Source organism: Neofelis nebulosa, chromosome 12, assembly GCF_028018385.1.
Source record: "Neofelis nebulosa isolate mNeoNeb1 chromosome 12, mNeoNeb1.pri, whole genome shotgun sequence".
NCBI classification, from domain to species: domain Eukaryota; kingdom Metazoa; phylum Chordata; class Mammalia; order Carnivora; family Felidae; genus Neofelis; species Neofelis nebulosa.
In genome coordinates, this window is record NC_080793.1 from 77,056,872 (window position 1) to 77,077,626 (window position 20,755).

Below are 20,755 nucleotides of genomic sequence, written 5' to 3' on the forward strand. Positions count from 1 at the left end.
CGGGTGGTAAGTTAAGGTAGGAGCTCTTTATTTTCTAAACCTTTGGCAAACCGAGTGAGCTATACCTACGTACATGTATATAATTTTAACTTAAGGTGGAGGAGACATTTTGGAGACATTTGAGCCGATTAACAAATAGTATTTGTATACATGTAACTAAAACAGTAATTTATCAGGTAGAAGGCAGATGGGGGGGGGGAACAAAATGCCAACCTGTATCTACAGTTGGGTTGTGTTGATGATAAAGTGCTATTTATTCAGGGCCAGCCTAGCTTGTCAGCAACATAAGAGCCGTCACAGCACATGACTCCCTGCGTAGCTAGAAGACAATAATAAATTATCTCCTATGCAAACAGCACCGGCATAAAAGCAGAACAGATTCTGCCTCCCAGATTCCTGAGGATTCTCACTCATTCCCTCGTTTGATTCTGTTTTAAACACGATCCTCCTGACATCCTAACGCCAGGAAGATCCACTCTGGTTTGGACAGTTCTATGAGGGTAGGTAGGACACAGTCGTTGATGATCTCTGTTCTGGAGATACTGTAACATGTAACGTGCCTAAGGGAGTCTCATAAATCTTTGCTTTATTTTTTTTTTCAATCCTTGATCGTATGGATTTGGGGGCCACCCGGAGGAAAACTGGGAGAGTGTCACCCCACGGAGCTTGATCCTAAGAACCTCTTGAGGTACATAATGAAAATAGAGGATCTGAGACCCAATACTGGACCCAATAAATAAGAACTTGCCACACAGTGGCTCAGAAATACACCCCCCTTCCTGGGGTGACTTTTATGTTGAAAGTGGTGTGAGGAACCAGGAGCCGATGGTGTGAGTTAGTGAAAGTCCCAGTAAAATGACAACGTTGAAAGGATCCAAAGACAGATTCTCATAGGAAACAGTCTCGGTGAACAAATGCCTCCCTTCTTGAAATTGCTTTCCCATTTCCGATGTACGTTTGAATCCCCCAGGATTTTTTGGAAAATGCAGTTTCTGTTTCAGTAAGTCTGGGGGATGGCCCGAGCCTCTGCATTTTAACGTGATGCTGGTGTTGACAATGCTGTTGGACTTGAGTCCAGCAAGATCCCAGAGCCGTCATTTTCACACAGAAGAATCCAAACAGATTGAAGCTCAGCCAACAGTTTTGAATAGCCAATGTTCCACAAGTATGGCTTTGAATAATGCTGAATGTAATGAATCCTAATCTTGTGCTCGGATACTGGTAAAACCTGCCTTCTTTTGTTCCAATGACCTAGCTGGGAGTCTTGTGACAGGTGTTAGGAAATGTGAAAATCTCTTCGAAATAAATGTTGGACCTTCTTTCAAGGGTTTATAACTGCATATGGGGGATTTTATGTACACAGTGAAAAAAATATTTTGAAACGAAAATTGTTGAGCTTTTTGGCCAAAGCCTTCAGTCTGGAGGATGCAGGAGGGGGCAGAGACAGAGGAAGAGAGAGAGAATCCCAAGCAGGCTCCCTGCTGTCAGCGCGGAACTCACCAACCGTGAGATCATGACCTGAGTCGAAATCAAGAGTCGGCTGCTTAACTGACTGAGCCACCCAGGCACCCCAATGTCTGCTTTTATAATTCTTGATGGCAGAAAGCTCAGTGCGGAGGTTGTCTTGAGGGATAATGATGATCTGAAATAATTTCATCTATTGAATGTACATTGTGTATAATAGGAGGTGCAACTTTAAAAAATATCTTAAATATTTACTTCTATTGTGAGTGAGTGGACTTTTTTTAAGTTTCTGTTTAAAGACTGTTATCATGACACTTGGACAATAAATAAAAAGCATGGGAACGGACACTATGCTTTTGGATACCCATGTTTCCAAAAGCTATTGTATTTGAACATCATGAATTTCATTACCCAGTCGGTACAATAGATCCTTAGTGTTCGGCAACAATATATCCTGAGAGCTTTGTGAGTTCCCCTGTGCAACGCTTTGTGACCAAAAAGTGAAACGGTCTGGTGAGACGCCTAGAGAGCCGGCTGCCACAGAAGGAGACAACAAACATTCCTTGAGGTGCGGACGCTGGTGACGGGCTGGGCCAGCACATCTGGCAGGTGTCTCATGTGGCCTCTCAGGGGCCTCAGAGACCTTGAGATTCAACTCAGCAGAATTACAGATGACATGCGCTACAGATATTCTAAGCGGCTGGTAAATAATCTGAGGCACAAATATGAAATCCACTAGTTTCGAGAAGCTACCACATACAAACAGTAATCTGGGCGCGGAAAATACCTGCACCTACGTGCGGTGCCCTGCCTAGCTCTCCCTAAGTGGCTGAGGAGGGGGTGCCTGGCTCTTTCACTTCTGATGCTATGTATTTCTGCATTGCTTTGATACTTTGCCAGCGGCTTGCATAGTGCTGATGACTTTTGTAACAGAACAGAAATCAACAGAGTCCTTTGTATCTCTTGAGTGCACGTGGTGGTGATTTTCACTGAGTAGCGTAACAGACTGTATATGATGATCGAATATATATGCTGGATAGAGGTTTATGTAGCAAAGGCAGATTTTGTGGGTAAGTCTCTCTAGTCGTTCAAAAACATTTTTCTGAGCAGCTCGTATGTGCCAGGCATTATGCCTAACCGACGGTCTCTACTGCTCTTTAAGAAAGAGAGATGACTCTGCCAACAAAGTGGTTATCACTGCAGTTCATAAACCTCAAAGAGACGGGCACATTTTTGAAGGTGATGTGAGCCACAGGTCTGGGTGCTCTGTAGCACCATTATTCATTCCTTTTCTACAATTATTCATTCCTTCTTAGCTGCCTCTTAGAGCAAGAAGACGTGACGTCAGAGTCCTTCCATAAATCTCCCAGACTTCTACCCTGGAATAAAAAGCATACCATTAACTCAGCTAGATTCATCCTTAGGGATTCTTCTTGGCGTTGTAATAATCATTGGGAAACAATTACAAATAAAGAACAACAACTTCCTCCTATTTTTCTAGGGATAGGTTGTAATAACAGTCAGCAGCCTTTACTACATCCTAGGAACAATACAAGGAAAAGTAGTTTTTACGAAGTTAACATTCAAAGAAATATTTTAGGGGAAACAAACCCTGTTGAGATATTTGTTCCTTGTCTGAACTACCTTAATAAGGGCCAAGACTCCTTCCTTTCCCGGGTTGGGAAAACAAACAAGCAAAGGTCATTTTAAGCCCGAGCATGAGAGTTTGCAAGCTTGTGTGTCCATCTTGCTTGTGTCTGATAATGAATATCTGTCACGAAATATCGCAACGCCGGACAGATTGGTGGCACAACTCCCCAAAGCGAGGCAGTTGGCATTAATATCAAATTGCCTGTTGTTGTTTCAGAACTGTACGTTTCACAGCAATATCAGCAGCGACTTGAAAGCATTTGCAGACAAGTTCGGTTTTGACGTCCTCATCCTCCTGGCCAGCTACCTGTCGGAGGAAGAGCAGCCGAGACGACAGATTGCCGTGTACTCCCAGAACCTCGAGCTGTGCAGTCAGGTAAGGACCTCCTTCACTCGGGCCCATTTCACTGCTTCCTAACCTGCTGGCTGTCACAACACGCGGTGGAACGTGGGAACGCACTGGTGGCCTAGAGAAATGGACCCAAGAGATAAGGCCCAGGAGAGGGAGTTTTAGGAAATGTTGGGGGTAGGGGCGCCTGGGTGGCTCAGTGGGTTGAGTGCCAGACGTCGGCTTAGGTTGCGATCTCACGGTTCGTGAGTTTGAGCCCCGTATTGAGCCATGTGCTGTCAGCATAGAGCCCGCTTCGGATTCTCTGACCCCTCTCTCTCGCCCCCTTCCCTGCTCACCCTGTCTCTCTCAAAAATAAATAAACATTGGGGCGCCTGGGTGGCGCAGTCGGTTAAGCGTCCGACTTCAGCCAGGTCACGATCTCGCGGTCCGTGAGTTCGAGCCCCGCGTCAGGCTCTGGGCTGATGGCTCGGAGCCTGGAGCCTGTTTCCGATTCTGTGTCTCCCTCTCTCTCTGCCCCTCCCCCGTTCATGCTCTGTCTCTCTCTGTCCCAAAAATAAATAAAAACGTTGAAAAAATAAATAAATAAATAAATAAACATTGAAAAATAAAAAAAAAAATCAAACAAAATACTATCAAAGAACAAGAAAGAAATGTTGGGGGTATTTTGCACATTGGGCCATTGACTGATAAAATGTTTCATTTGCAATGCTTTCCTTCAGAGTTTTAGTTTTTAGTTTTATTGCTATATTACAAAAAAAAAAATCGCCTAATTAAAATCAGCAGTGAAGTAAATATCGGCCCTTTTTTTTTTTAATTTTTTTTTTCAACGTTTTTTATTAATTTTTGGGACAGAGAGAGACAGAGCATGAACGGGGAGGGGCAAAGAGAGAGGGAGGCACAGAATCGGAAACAGGCTCCAGGCTCCGAGCCGTCAGCCCAGAGCCTGACGCAGGGCTCGAACTCACGGACTGCGAGATCGTGACCTGGCTGAAGTCGGACGCTTAACCGACTACGCCACCCAGGCGCCCCTCGGCCCTTTTTAAAAATTGTGGTGTAATGGAAACACAACATTGTATTAGTGTCTGGGGTACGACATAATGATTCGATATTTGTGTATATTCTGAAGTGACCACCACAGGAAGTCTAGTTAACATGCATTGCCATACACAGTTACAAAAAAAGGTTTTTGTGTGAGGAGGACTTTTAAAATCTCCTCTTTTAGCAACTTTCAAGTACACAGCACACTATTTTTAACGATGGTGGCCATGCTGTACATTACATCCCCAGGACTTACTTGTTTTGTAACCGGAAGCTTATGCCTTTTGACCCCCTTCACCCCCACCCAGGGCGTGTTATTTTATTTTGTTTTTGTTTTATTGCATGGTATTGTATCGTATTGCATTTTAATTCTATTCTATGCTATCTATTTTATTTTTATTTTTTGCCTTAAGTTTAGTTGACAGGTGTGGAACCTAGTGGTTCCACAACTCCATGCCTTATGCTGTGCTCACAAGTATAACTCTGGCACACTAATCCCATTGACTATATTCCCCGTGCTGCACCTTTGATCCCTCGTGACCACAAAAGGCCTTTTAAAAGATCCCCGTATCTGTTTGTCTTCTAGACTAAATCCGAAAAGAGAAAGAGCGTATCTTTTTTCACCCAAAGAAGGGCAAGTCCTCCTGTGGATGGTGTTTGCTTAGGACTCCTATTCGGTCATACGTAAAAAGGTTTAGTCCCTGTCTAAATACCTATTTGGTGCCCAGTGTTTAGTAGCTGGTGACCTAATGCTTTAATCAAAGTTGGCTTGTCTCCGACTACGACAATTCTGACTGGTTAATTAGCCAGCTCCTCTCGGTTGACAACTGAATTTTTTAACCCAACATTTTGGAAATGATAGAAGAGGTAGACAAAATTAATCAAAATAGGGCACTGGAATGCCAAACTGGGTGTATTTGAGAACTAATATGAGAACCTACATGATTCATTATAATACGGACGACACGAATGTCAAACAGTTTTCTCGCTAATCTTTCCTCATTAACGGATTAGACACCGGTCTATCCGCAGGTGGCTACAGCCAAAGTCTTGACTCCTTTCATGTTCTACATCGTCACTCTCTGTCCCCCGAGAGATCCATCTTGGCTGTAGTGCACGTGACCGTAGGTACTCACGGACTCTCTGTGCATTCTCCAGTCCAAAGATGCAAGAGCCCCTGCTCCTGCTACAGATGTTTTCTACCCTCCCTTCTGACCTGACCCTCACACATCTGTGCGTTGCCTCACCAGCCTGTGGCTTTGTCAGTGCTTTTTGTCTGCACTGGGTTCCAAAGCTCTATTTATCTTTGGTCACTGGTTTCCTAGGGGCAGACTTCTATCTCCTAAGCCTCCACCATGGTGGTTTTCAAATCACTTTTAGCAGCAAATCGGTTTAAAAATTGGTTAATCTAAAACAGACAAAAGTGGGAGAGCAGGTAAAGGGATCAGACCCCCTTGAGCCAGCTCTGCCCTGCCTCCCTCTCTTCTTCCCCATGGGCTTCCCCAGCCATCACGTGAGAGACGGTTCCACTGAGCAGAACAAGGTCAAGACTACTCTAGACAATCCCTCTGTGTCCACGTGATCACTGTTGATGAAAAGTCAGCCTCTGCAGAGTTCAAAACGTAGCTCCTTTAGTTGTTAACTACAAGTTATTTAACCTTGCTGGGTCTCTGTTTGATCATTGGCAAAACGGGGACAAAGGATCCCTACCTTGTAACAGAATTATTTTGAGGATTAGAGAAGATAATGCACATAAAACCTTTAAACTGTACCTGGCATATGGAAACACTCAACAAGTGTTAATTATTATTATCATCATCGCCTAGGTGATGATGATAATAACAAATATATTATTACTATCGTTGTTGTTACCGCCACTGACCCCGTGGGGCCATTTCAAAAGCCCAATGTGCCAAATTTCCCTGACATTTCCTAAAAAAATCATAGAGCTGCAGCCCAGTTCTGGCCTCACACCAGCTGTCACACGTTCTCTTGGCCTCCCAGGTGAGCTTTGTCTGTTCCAGGCTCCCCGTCGATGCTCCCTGGGGCAGGAAGAGACAGTTGGGGCCCCGAAGTGCTGTTAGGAAGTTCCACCTCTGGTAGCTTTCTCTTCCCTATGTTCTCCTTCCCCTTACGAGGCTTCCCGAGGCAAAAGCAGGTCCCCGGTGCCTGGTCCTAAACAAAAGCCCTTTGTCCACCTGATTGCCCCTTATTCTCACACGTGTTCCCCTAGTTCTCAGCAACCAGCATTCTCTCTGCTTTTTGCAAACTTAACTTGCACTCCCGTTGGAGGACGGTTTCGTATTACGACAAGGAAAGGATTTACATGGTGGAAATCTCTTAACCTGTAACTTTCAGAAGCAAGCAAAATTGAGCAGTGGGATTTTGAGTTCAGAGAAGAGCCAGTTGGATGGGATTGTAGAAAGAGCCGGTGGTATAGTAAGTGGGACTTTCCGTGTCTTACGTTATGCAGTTTTCCGTTGTTTGAGGTCTTCTTTGTAGACGGATGAACCCAGATCAATTTTCTATTAGGAAAAGTTAAGGAAGATGCAAGGAGTGCCTGAGTGCTCACACAAACCCCTGTGCCTCCCTGACAGATCTGCTGCGAACTGGAAGAAAGCCAGAACCCTTGCCTGGAGCTGGAGCCCTTTGAATGTGGCTGTGATGAGATCCTGGTGTACCAGCAGGAGAACCCGTTGGTGACCTGTGATCAGGTGCTCCTTCTCATCAAGGAAGTCATCAACAGGAGGTGTCCAGAGATGGTCTCCAACAGCCGGACGTCCTCAACGGAAGCCGTGGCAGGCAGCGCCCCACTGTCCCAGGGATCTTCCGGGATCATGGAGCTGTATGGTTCTGACGTAGAGCCACAGCCCAGCTCCGTGAATTTCATAGAAAACCCTCCAGATCTCAACGATTCTAACCAGGCGCAGGTGGATGTAAACATCGACCTCGTCAGCCCAGATAGCGGGTTGGCCACCATTAGGAGCAGCCGTTCATCCAAGGAGAGCTCGGTTTTCCTCAGTGATGACAGTCCAGTGGGAGAAGGTGCTGGGCCTCACCACGGCCTCCTCCCAGGGTTTGACTCCTATAGTCCCATCCCCGAAGGAGCAGTCCCGGAGGAGCATGCCCGGTCTGGAGAACACAGGGAATCCTTTGACCTCTTCAACTTTGACTCAGCAACCATGGCTTCTGGGCAGTCCCAACCATGTTCTCGTTCTGCAGACTACTCTCCTGCAGAGGACTTCTTCCCCAATAGTGATTCCTCAGAAGGACAACCCCCGACGGGGCCTAAAGAAATCAATGGCACAGGGATGGACATGTCCAAATATTCATCCAGTTCACTTTTGTCAGAGGCTGGCAAAGACGACCTTGTGGAATTCGATGAGGAATTTGTTCAGAGACCAGAAAGTCCCAAGGATAACTCTGAAAGAAATGCGAGCCTGACAGCTTTTGTGGGAGATAAATCTCCTTCACCAGAAAGGCTGAAAAATATTGGAAAGCGGGTCCCACCAACACCTATGAATAGCTTTGTAGAAAGTTCACCATCCACGGAAGGACCAGCTCTACTCTACCCAGAAAATGTGACCCCAAAAGCAGTAGACACGGGTCACATAGGGCCGTCTCAGACCCGCGCACGGTGCAGCAGCTGGTGGGGTGGCTTGGAAATTGACTCTAAAGATATTGCAGACACATGGGGTTCTAGTGAACAGGAGTCTGTCTTCCAGAGCCCCGAGTCATGGAAAGACCATAAGCCAAGCCCAGTGGACAGGAGAGCCTCAGATTCTATATTTCCACCAAAGAGTCTCGAATTCCCAAAGTCAAGTCCCTGGGAGTCTGAATTTGGTCAGCCTGGGCTGGGCAGCCGTAATATTCAGGACCAAAATGAGGAGCACTTACAGTTTCAGAACGTGCCCACAGAGAAATCGAATCTGCCCAGCGCTTCTCCTCAGGGGGCACACCACCTGATCGAAGACTTTGCTGCCTTGTGGCGTTCTGATCGCTCTCCCACGGCGATGCCGGAGCCTTGGGGAAATCCCACGGAAGGTGGGGAACCAGCCGCTGCGGTGTCATTCCCAGCCTGGAGTGCGTTTGGTAAAGAAGACGGCACCAAAGCTTTGACAAATACCTGGAATCTGCACCCAACGAGCGGCGAGACGCCTTCTGTGAGGGACCCGAGGGAATGGGCCATGGCAAAAAGTGGGTTTTCTTTTCCTTCGGAAGACAATTCACCCAGTGAGGCAAATAACGAAGCACCCCCAGAAATCTGGGGTAAGAAGAACCACGACTCCAGGGATAATATCCTTATATCTGGAAACCCCAGATCCGATCTGGACCACGCGTGGAATAGTTCCAGACCGACAAAGGAAGATCAGAATGGCTTACTGGATCCAAAAATTAGGGGGGAGGTGTATGAAAAGGTAGACTCCTGGAACCTTTTTGAGGAGGGTATCAAAAAAGGAGGGTCAGATGTCCTGGCACCTTGGGAAGATTCCTTCTTATACAAATGTCCCGATTACAGTGCATCCAACGTAGGGGAAGATTCGGTGCCCTCCCCCTTAGATACCAACTACTCCACATCTGACTCCTATACTTCGCCAACATTTGCTGGAGACGAAAAAGAAACAGAAAACAAGCCATTTGCTAGAGAGGGAGGTTTTGAGTCACAAGATGCTAACTCTGCCACAGGGGAGACTGAAATGCCTCCCCAGTCGCCGCAGCAGCCACCTAGAAATCGAATTAGTTCAGGTCCCGGGAACCTAGAAATGTGGGGCTCACCGGATGCAGATAACAGTTCGGAAACAAATGTCACTTACAACTCCGAGAAGGATTTACTCAGGACGGAGCCCACAGATGATAAGAACATCTCCATGGAGGATGACATCGGGGAAAGCAGCCTGTCCAGTTACGACGACCCCAGCATGATGCAGCTGTACAATGAAACAAACCGACAGCTCACGCTTCTGCACAGCAGCACAAACTCCCGCCAGGCGGCCCCTGACAGCCTCGACTTGTGGAACAGAGTGATTCTGGAGGACACGCAGTCCACTGTGACCATCTCCGATATGGATAATGATTTGGACTGGGACGACTGTAGCGCGGGTGTGGCAATCTCCAGCGAAGGTCAAGCACAAGGATACATGACTGAAAGCGCTGAACCGGAGACCCGATTCTCAGTGAGACAGCTGGAGCCATGGGGTGTGGAGTATCAGGAAGCAAGTCAGGGGGATTGGGAACTCCCCGCATCTTCTGAGCACAGCAAGGACACTCCTGCCAATGGATATCACACACTGAATGAAAAAAGTGGACAGCTGATCGCAAACAGTATTTGGGACTCCGTCATGAGAGATAATGACATGTCTTCGTTAATGTTACCAGGCCCCTCATATGTCACAGATTCTGAACAACACAAATCTCCTTCTGGAACTCCCAACTCATCAGAAAAAATTAAGGACAGTTGTATCCCAGACATGCTAGAAGCCTCTGGAGCCAGTGAGTCAGGTGCCCTTGATCCTGATAAGCAGGACACGTGCAGAGGAACCCTGCCACATGATGCGACATCCTTGGCAACCAACTTTGAGAATCCAGGGCATTTTGGACCCTCAGATCCATGGAGAGGTCCTAGCTGTGGACAAAGCGAAGGTGAGGAGGAAGCCCATGGAGCCACTGCTAGGGAGCACCTCCGTGAGGAGGAGATGACAGACGGAGCTTCGGAGCAGTCTGGACAAGGGCAAAGTGACCGGGAAGGCTCTTCCCCGGTTGCATCCGAACATCAAGAAATCTGTGATGAATCCGGCAAAATCAACTCTCTCTCAGTCCCTTCCAGCCCTCAGACTGAGGAACCCCAGGAGATTTTAGAGCACGAGAGGGGGTCTTACAATCCAGGTTCCTGTGATGTGCGCGCAAAAGTGTCCACAAATGACCTGCGGGCAGAAGAGACCTGTGACAAGCACCTCCCGTATCACAGAAATTCAGATGACGCCACTGACACTTCCAGTGGGCTTGGGCTGAATTTAACAAAAACTGTATCTTTACCTGAAATGAGTCTTGAGAGCACTGAAGAGTGTAACGTTCTGGAACCAGAGAGAGTGAACCAAGAGCCACGCCATGAATGTCCCCAAAGCCTTGACATTTGGGATGGCTCTGTAGACAGTGATGTGCAGGTCAATGTCCCAAATTCTGAGATTACTAAGAGTCTTGAAGTTGAGAGTACTGAAAACAGCCTTCCAGGAGCTTCTTCATCAGGAAATTATCGCAGAGATAGTATTTCTAGTGAGTATACACATTCGAGTGCATCGAGTCCTGGCCTAAATGATTCCTCAGCTCCACTGCCTTCCTGGGAACACGGACCCAATATGGGGCATCAGGAGCAGAATCAAGATGATTGGAGCAAACAGAGTCACCAAGAATCTGAACTAATTATTACTGGTGGCCAAGTAGAAGTAATTACTGAAATGGAGGACCTGGACAAAAACAGAATGGACAGGTTTGAAAAGAGCTTAGATCTCAAGGTTCCTAAATTTTTAGAGATTTGGAATGACTCAGTAGATGGTGATTCCTTTTCCTCTGTATCCAGCCCTGAAACAGGCAAATGTTCTGAGTATTCCGAGGCATATCAGGAAAGGTATGTAGTGGCTAGCCAGCAGGAGAAAAATGACCATGACCTTCCTAAAACCGTGCAGCCAGAGGATGCCAAGTTCATTTCAACAAGTTCAGGTTCTGATGACGACAGCATAGGTGATGAAGAGTCAGTGGAGAAAGAGGTCCATTTGGGCACTTGCCAAGTTGCTCAGAGCGACCCCAGAGCTTGGGATTCAGTGAATGAACCTAATAAGTTCTTGGCCACTGCTGATCCCAAGTCTGAGGAGTGTCCTGCGTACGTAGGCAATTCAGAAGCAAGAGAGAACAAGCCAGACCCATTCTGTGACAACCAACAAAGCAGCCCCGATCACTGGAATTTCTCACCGCTAAAGGAGACCGAACTACAGGTTACAGCAGTGGATACAGAGATGAGATCTTCTCCAGAAACAGGGAAGACGGGAGAGACCATCTGGCAGCTATCTCCCAAAAGCGAATCAAAGAATGAGAATTATTCCAAACTGGAAACACTTGGCTTCTCAGCTGAGTGCTCCGAGCGGTGGAATGCCTCTCTACAAGGACGACCGATGGAGAGCACATTTGAAAGCGAATTGCCCAACCCAAGTAGTGTGTTAGAGATGAATTCTTCAGTATACCACAAAGTGAGTCCCTGGGGAGTACCCACCCAGGGTGATATTGAACCCATGGAAACGCATTGCACTCAGCCCTTCGGTGATGAACACCGGTCACCCTTTCTGGAGAGCAATGAGGAGAACTCCCATGAGCAACTCTGGAACATTCAACCGAGACAGCCAGACCCAGAAGCGGATCAGCTTGGCCAGCTTGTGATATTGGACCAAATCAAAGAAAAGGATGCTAGAGAGCAAACCTTCTTGTCTTCTGCTGGTGAACAGCTGACTTCCGAAACACCTACCCAAGAGCAGCAGTGTCAGAATACAGCGCTGTCCGTCTGGGATCAGCCAGATTCAACGTTTACTCACACAGATGAAAATGAATGTGTCATATCTAATGTTTTGACTGTGGAGTGTCAGGAAACAAATTGGTGGGAAGAAGAAAAATCATACCCCAGTGAAATAACAAATTCCAGCATTGCCTCAGAAGATTTCCCGGCTGTCAGTTCTTCCACCCAGTTGATAAAGAAGTCGGGCTCTGAATGGGATGTCTGTCCTCCTAGGGAGAGCCCCGAAGGCACATTTGTTCCAGATATTTTACATGGCAACTTCCAGGAGGGTGGGCAACTGGCCTCAGCTTCGCCTGACTTGTGGATAGATGCTAAGCAGCCCTTCAGTTTGAAAGCAGATGGTGAGAATCCAGATATACTGACCCACTGTGACCGTGACAGCAATTCTCAGGCTTCCAACAGCCCTGATATATGCCATGATCATGAAGCAAAGCAAGAGACTGAACAGCTCGTCAGGGCTGGAGTGGGACCGGAAGGGGAAGCCAGTGAGTTATATCTCACCGAGCCAAAGATGGATGAAGAACCCAATCGGGAGCCTGGGCAGGAATTTGTCCCGTACGATTCAGAACTATATTCTGAAAATGTAATCCCACTGCCTCCGATCGGTGATCAAGTGAACATAAGTGGCTCATCTCAGCCTGCCTCTCACAGAGGTTCTCCTGAACCTTCTGAAATAAATGGTGAAGGCAATACAGGTTTAAAAGCAGCAGACAAAGTTGCTGCCCCAGGTGTAGCACCGGCTTTGGAACTCGTCGACAGAACAATCCCAATGATGGAAAACGTGGGGACCGGTATTTCTGTAACTCTCCAGGAGCCTACGATGGACAGCAACAGCTTGTTGGTGTCAGAGGGCCTCTCTCCTGAGAGTCAGACAGATGCAGGAGCCTTGTTGGACGAGGAGCAACTTTTTGCTACTGAGAATTCTGCCACGGTTCCTGACGCCCCGTTAGCTTCAGACACTTGCCTGGACATAAGCGAAGCTGCCTTTGACCACAGCTTCAGCGATGCCTCAGGTCTTAACACATCCACGGGCACAATAGATGACATGAGTAAATTGACATTATCTGAGGGCAATCCAGAAACGCCAGTTGACGGGGATGCAGGGAAGCAAGAGGTCTGTTCGTCTGAAGCCTCGTGGGGTGATTTCGAATATGATGTCATGGGCCAAAATATGGATGAAGATTTAATGAAAGAGCCTGAGTATTTTCTCTATGGCGGTGACCCTCCCTTGGAAGAAGACACCCTGAAGCATTCGCTGGCACCTTACACACCCCCCTTTGATTTGTCCTATCTCACAGAACCTACCCTTGGTGTCAAAACAACAGAGGAAGCCGAGTCTCCAGAGGATGAGTCTCTAGGGGCCGAAGCAGCCGAGATGCTGCTTTCCGCCCTTCCTGATCAAAAAAGCAAAGAAAACCACGCCGAGACCCCCAACAGACAGCCTGGACAACTGGTTGTCCTGCATATTCATGAAGACCCCGAGTCCGTTTCTTTGCCAGCAGGAGCCCACCCCAACCTTGAGTTGTCTCCGTCCAACATCGACTGGGAAGTAGAGACAGATAATTCGGATTCACCAGCAGGTGGAGACGTAGGACCACCAAATGGTAAGAAACAACCCATTCCTCCACCCCCAGAAACTGCTGTTTTCACGCAATTAACATATTTGTCAACTGAGCTTTTCCTACCAACGCGGGGAAGAGAGGAACTAACTTCATTTGCAATGCATGCCTCCCCTAGTCCTGTGTCACAGCAGTCATAATGTCTGCTGCTCCTGTAATACCTTTCTCAGAGCCTATGAGAAAATGAAACAGCTCTCCAAAAAAACAAAACAAAAAAAACCCCTAAAAAAGTTCTTACATTTCTCTCTCCTTAGATGGGGCATTTGCAAAGATCACACATCTCATGATGTGTTCATGAAGGCTTGTTCTCCTCTTCTCTCCTTCACCTTCTACTTCTAGGTGCCAGCAAGGGAATATCAGAATTGGAAGAAGAAAAAAGAATTCCGACCCAAGGGCCTGAGCAGGTAACAGCAGAATCCAGGGAAGAAAGGTACACGGAGAGGAATGAAGATAATCACGCGGCACACATGGGTTACATACTTGTCAACCATGAAGAAAATTCACCCGCAAAGCCAGAGGCCTGCGAGGCAAGAGAAAACACATCTGAATTAGACGAGTTTCACTTAGGTTCTGAAGAAGAAGAGATGCCAGGAACTCAGCTGGCCGGCTTCCCGGATTCATGTCAGCTTGCCTCTTTAAATGAAAGACGAGATCATTCCGCAGAGAGACTGTCTCCCCAAGGTGAGAAGAGATCGGCTCTTGAAAGCCCTGGGCAAGACCAGAATTGGATGGTCTTGGGCCATAGCGAGGTTGGTGACCAGTCGTTGGAAGCTAGGAACTCAGGGCCTGGATGGGCTGGCCAAGCTGTGGAGTCAACCTCTGATTGTGGCATGGGCGAGGGTCCCCAGATGCAAGTTCTAGGAGGCATGAAGCCTCTGGAATCCTTAGCCCTAGAGGAGGCCTCTGGTCTGGGCAGCCAATCGCGGAAGAGCAAGAGCCGCGGCGGGGCTGACCCGGATGCAGTTATGCTGCAGGCTGTCGCCCATGACAATGAATGGGAAATGCTTTCACCACAGCCTTCTCAGAAAAACATGATCCTTGAAACGGAAATGGAGGAGGAGACAGAGTTTCTTGAGCCCGGAACGAGGAAGCTGAGACCGAATGGGTAAGCAGAAAGCTAGATTTATTTATTTTTTTCCTGAAAAACATCGTATTCGAAAACTGGGGAAATGGTGAAGGCCTGTGGAATACGAAGAATACGTGGATGATAGGAGCTTTGCTTCTATGTATTGCAAACCCTCAGGAGAAGCAGCTGCTACGTGGCCACAAAGACAATGATACTTTGTGTGTGTGTTTAGCCAAAAAAGCCCCTTCAGTGTCCACCCAGAGTCTGTACTTACCCTTCCAATCCTTCTTACACCACCTACTCAATACCTTACTCTTACCTTACCTTACCTTATCTTACCTACTCTTACCTTACTCTTAAATGGGGATCTGGAACCAGAAAGGGGAGGGCAGTTTGCTCACAGTATCTCAGTTAATATTTCCAACACCCCTGAGGCGTTGGGTATTATTCCCTTTATTTTGCACACGCTGGTGAGGGCGCCTGGAAGAATGAGTGAACCCTCTGGGCTTCAAAGGTTTTTCACGTCCAAAGCCAATAGTTTGCCAGCAGACACACTGCCTATCTTACATAAAAGGCACTTCTGATTTTCTGCGATACCTACCTGACTCCTTGGGGCTAAGGAGACGCCTCAGCAGGCTCAAAAATCTCAGTGGGAAACCCTCACTCCCCAATTGGCTGGAAGATTGGCAAACAAGTGATTCATTTGTTCGTTCGTTCGTTCGTTCGTTCGTTCATCATATGGTGTCTGAGCCTCTGCTTCGTGCGAGTTTCTGGGCAGCTGGTGGATATATAGCAGGGAACAGGATGTGATCTATGTCCTCAAGCTCCAAGGCCCTGTTGATACCAATGAGGGTCATTCATTTCTTTTCATTTGTCCCGATAAAGCCCTCTTGCTCCCAGGGACAAAAGGGAAAATGTGACCAGTAAAGGGGAAGGTCATCTTTCCTCTTTAAAAATACAGTGGAGGGGCGCCTGGGTGGCTCAGTCGGTTGAGGGTCCGACTTCGGCTCAGGTCATGATCTCGCGATTCGTAAGTTCGAGCCCCGCTTCGGGCTCTGGGCTGACAGCTCAGAGCCTGGAGCCTGTTTCAGATTCTGTGTCCCCCTGTCTCTCTGCCCCACCCCTGCTTGTGCTCTCTCTCTCTGTCTTTCAAAAATGAATATACATTAAAAAAAAAATTAAAATACAGTGGAAAAGAAGGTATCTTTTTCCTACTCATTTAGGGAGTATAAAGAACTATGCATACCTGTACTCACTGTGAGTCGAAGAATCCAGATTCCAGCCTGGCTCTGCCATGACTGGTTATGTATTTTAGGATTAACCCTACGCTCAGATTTCGTCATGCATAAAATTGGTGGGTTGGGCTGGAGGATCTCAAGGCTTTCTTCAAGTTTCCATTTGTGTGAACACTTACTTTGTGTGTAAACAGACTGTGTCCGGGAGAGCTGTGGTGTTCACAAACGACATTTCCCCATGAAAGGAATACAAAAAGCAAGAAGGAACAGCAGGGGTAGAGAGTAAGGGTTGGGAAAGTGCCACAAAGAGTTCAAAGCTGGTCTTCAAGTGCAGCTTCGGAAACCCAGACCTCTTCAGTTGGCCTCATCTTTCTTTCTCCCTGTCAAGCTATTTCCTTCCCGAGAGACCCCAGATCCGTTATCTGAAAGAGAGTAGCAGATGCATCCCAGCAGCCCTGCTGGCATTGTTCTAGATTGAGCTAAGAACTCAGGCAGCCTGGGCTTGGCTGAGCTGTGGTTGGCATCTCGTCTGCGTTTTGCACGTGTCCCCGCAACCCCGCAGATGACCCTGTTCGGTGTTACCATACCCCCCCTTTCTTTCAATACAGTTTCTCGGCTCATAGTTTTCTGCTCAGCCCCTGCAGTAATGAACATTTTCTCACGACCGGGGGAGGGGGGCAGGATCTCCTGCTGGCATTTGTATTACCTTTTGCGTAAAATAGTTAACTCTCAATGTATTTAAAAGCTTCCCCTCTGTGCTAGGTTTTGAGAGGGTGCAGAGTTGTCTAAAACAGTGATTCTCTAAGTAGGGTCCTAAAATCGGCAGCCTCCGGGTGCCTGCCTGACTCAGTCAGTAGAGCATTCGACTCTTGATCTTGGGGTCATGAGTTCAAGTCCCACGTTGGGGGTAGCGACTACTGAAGTCAAAAAATAAACCCAGCAGCCTCAGAATCACCTGGCGCTCGTTAGGAATACGAATTACTGAGCCCACCCCAGGCTCTTCCTGAACCAAGAAGTTGAGGTGGGGTCCAGCCATCAGTGCCTTAACACAGGTGATTCTGCCGCACGCTTAAGTTGGAGAACCCCTGGGCTAAAACTTACTCCCAATGGGAGGTGACAGTTTACTAAGGGAATTAAACACAGCTGAAGAGGCGGCTAATAGTGTAACATGTAAATCAAGATAGTTAATGACCAACACATGTATAAATATGTATCACGAGCACTTGTCAGGGAGCACCGAGCCCTGTATATTACCTGTCTATTACCATGGCAGGAATCACACAAGGAAGGAAACTGATGTTCGGAAAGTTGAATCACTTGCTGTGGTTTCCAGTTAGAAAGTGAAGAAGCCGGGATTTGAATTTAAATCTTTCTGTGTCCAGGGTGTGTGCCAATGCTAGTAAACTAAGAGGGGGGAGGCATCGGGGTGCCTGGGTGGCTCCGTCGGTTAGGCATCTGACTTCGGCTCAGGTCATGATCTCACAGTTTGTGGGTTCGAGCCCCGCGCTGGGCTCTGTGCTGACATTTCAGAACCTGGAGTCTGCTTCAGATTCTGGGTCCCCCTTTCTCTCTGCTCCTCCCCCACTCTCACTCCATCTCTCTGTCAGAATTAAAAGAGGAGAGGCATTTATACAGGGTGCTTTCGTGGAGGAGGAATAAGGGGTGGCCTGTTATCCAACAGCATCAGGAGGCAGAGTGTCCAGGGGCCCCGATATGTTAAAGGGCCCCTGCAAAACTCTGAAATGCTCGATACGTTAAAGGGCCCCTGCGAGACTCTGAAATGCTTTTAAAACCTAAAGAAAAAAATGATTATATTCCTGTGTGGATTATAGTTTTTTCTACCAATGCAGGTGTAAAATAAAAGTTTTGGATTTTTTTTGACTGAAGGAAGGAGCTCATGAAGGTAACAGTGCCTAAGGCCCAGCAAAGTCATACTGTGGCCATAAGAGGTGTAATTCGGGACAGGTGTTAGAGGAAGGTCATAATCTGGAAAAGCAAAGAAGAGGGTGAGAGGTCAGCCAAGTTGGCTAGAAAGAGTGAGGGGAAGGAAACCATGGACACAGGAAGGTAATCCCAGAAGCAATATAAGATAGTCCTATTTTTCCAACTAAAAATCTGGAAACATCTGACACAGAATTTGATCATAGGACAGGATCAAGACTGTCCTGAAAAAAAAAAAAAAAAATTGGGTTTTCAAAATTGGGCGCCTACGTGGCTCAGCCCGTTAAGTGTCTGACTTCGGCTCAGGTCATGATTTCATGGTTCGTGAGTTCGAGCCCCACCTCGGGCTCTGTGCTGACAGTGCGGAGCCTGCTTGGGATCCTCTGTCCCTCTTTCTCTCTCTACCCCTCCCCTGCTCTCTCTCAAAAATAAATATTAAAAAAAAAACCCCACAGAAGTGAGCTGATAGTGTATGCAATATGACGTTTCAGCCACAAACTGGCTTCTAGCCCTCCCCTCCCCCAGCTGCACCCCCTCACTCAGCTCCCACACCGTTCTGAGAGCAGCAAGCCACATTGCCAAAATTCAAGGAAGCTTTAGGAGGTGGCTTTTCCCCTTGTACTCCTCTGACTGCCTCTTGTTAACAAAACTTGTTATGAGTGTGGGAGGGAAACTCTCCCTTGAGATTTTCAGCACCGTGTTCTGGTTCCCAGGCCCAGTCTTCCCTCTTCCCAGAGACTTTGCCAACACCCCGGTCACGCTCGAGCAGTACAGCCGCCAGCTCAGAATTGCACAGCAATTCCCTAGACAGGGATGGGTATGCCTGATCTTCCCGATGTGGTCACAGAGAACATCGGCACAGTCGTCTGCAACAAACACAGTTTTCTTAAAATGAAGAGCCATTTATGTGTTTATTTTAAAGAAGGCAGGGTTGCAAGGGTGTCATGTGAAAAAAAGGGCAACGTGATTATGTACAAGTCAGGTTTCTCCAGCAAAACAGAACCAGTAGGAGCAATAATAGATATCTCTCTATCGATCGAGAGAGAGACAGAGGGAAAAGCATTTCAAGGAATCGGAATCCACTCACCAAGGTTTAGGGACTGGCAAGTCCGAAATATGGAGGACAGACAGGCCAGCAGGCTAGAACCTCAAGCAAGAGTGGTTGCAGTCTGGAGTCTGAATTCTGCAGGACAGCAGGCCAGAAACGTAGGCAGGGTCTCTCTGTTGCAGACTTGAAGAGAGTTCCCTCTTTTTGGAGAAACTTCAGACTTTGCTCCTCAGGCCTTCAACTGGCTAGATAAGGCCCACCCACATTCTCTGAATAATCTGCCTTATTCAAAGTCTGCTGAATCTGCCTTATTCAAAGTCTGCTGATTTCAGTGTTAATCACATCTAAAAAAATACCTTCACAGTATCATCTGGACTGGCGTTTGACCAAATAACCGGGCACCGTAGGTAGCCTAGCCAAGTTGGCACGTAATATTAATGATTGTGGGTTATATTCAAAAGCCTGAACAACATGCTAAAGGAGCATGAAACCGTTAACCTTTGTAAACTCACCACCATCTGAATTCTATAACAATGGGATGATCGATGGACAAATATCGATCCTTGGGTCTTGGGGTAAGGAAAGAGCTGTGCAGGCTGATAAAAGGAAATAATTTCCAAGCAGAGCAAGAAAACAGACTCTGTGTGCCTGGTCTCTTGTAGATACATGCACAGGGGAGGGCCGCAGGGCAGGGAGAGGCAGAGGAGAGGTGAGCGAGGGGGAGATCTGGCGCATGTGCTTTTGAAAAGGTATTTAGAAAGAACCTGATCCTTGTATTTGTAGCTTGTCGTCTCACTCCGGGAGGTGAGTTATTTGGTACTCCCTAAAGTAAAAATGACCTTCAAACACAATAGACGTCATATCCACACTACCTGCTTCTTAGGGTCATCTCTGTGCATTCTTTCTTTTTGCATGAGTAACGTTGGCCTTTTTTTTTTTTTTTTTCTTCCCCGTGACACCATTAAATCGTTATACGGTTTTCACGAGACCTTCTAAACCCGGACTTTTTCTGTCTGGGACGTACGGTTGAGGAATTAGCACGTGGGGTCTTACCCCCAGGTGAATGCTGAGAATAAAAACAAACAAAAAAAAATTTTAAAAACAGGTAAAGAAATAACCTGACTCTTTCCGTGTTGGGTAATGATACGTTTGGGCGCTCAGAAGAATCAGGCTCTTTGAGCGCATGCTACCCCCTCTCTGGGTCTTGCTGTTTGGACAGGCTGATGCCCAGCTGCACACATTTGCCCTTTCTCCGAGGGAAGCCGATACCCCATCAACTACAGCGTTGCCTTGTTTATTCGCGGTTACGTGGCTTTGCCCCGAACCAACCCTGGAAGACCAAGCTTGGCACTGAGTATGCGTTCGTTTATTTTCGTAATTCTATTTGATCACTTGGTGTGTTATGTTTGGTGGCGATTAAGTATCATTAAAAGTTCTTTAAATCTGCGCTTCAATTCAGGCCTTCGTCTCCCTAAAAAAAAATTTTTTTTTTCGTGTTTATTTATTTTTGAGGGAGAGAGAGACAGAGTGTGAGCTGGGGAGGGGCAGAGAGAGAGGGAGACACAGAATTCAGAGCAGGGTCCAGGCTCTGAGCTGTCAGCACAGAGCCCGATGCGGGGCTCGAACTCACAAGCCTTGAGATCATGACCTGAGCTGAAGTCGGACGCTTAACCGACTGAGCCACCCAGGCGCCCCTTCCTTTTGGGGCAAAAAAACCCAAAAAATTCTGCTTTTTTTTTTTTTTTTCCAAGTCTCTCCACCAGCCCCTCCTACCTCTCCACCTC

General features: G+C 47.3%; 1 protein-coding gene across 7 annotated transcripts in view; it reads left to right on the forward strand.

Annotated features, from left to right (window-relative positions):
- PRUNE2 (prune homolog 2 with BCH domain) overlaps window positions 1–20,755 on the forward strand; it is a 274,101-nt gene that overhangs the window by 180,864 nt on the left and 72,482 nt on the right. For all 7 annotated transcript variants that reach the window (XR_009251811.1, XM_058695657.1, XM_058695659.1 and 4 more), the window contains exons 7-9: window positions 3,332–3,490; window positions 7,102–13,666; window positions 14,021–14,786. Coding sequence is in view for 6 of the 7 variants with exons in the window: in XM_058695657.1 (XP_058551640.1) it covers window positions 3,332–3,490; window positions 7,102–13,666; window positions 14,021–14,786 (7,490 nt within the window). In the remaining variant the exon portion in view is untranslated. The remainder of the gene's footprint in view (window positions 1–3,331; window positions 3,491–7,101; window positions 13,667–14,020; window positions 14,787–20,755) is intronic.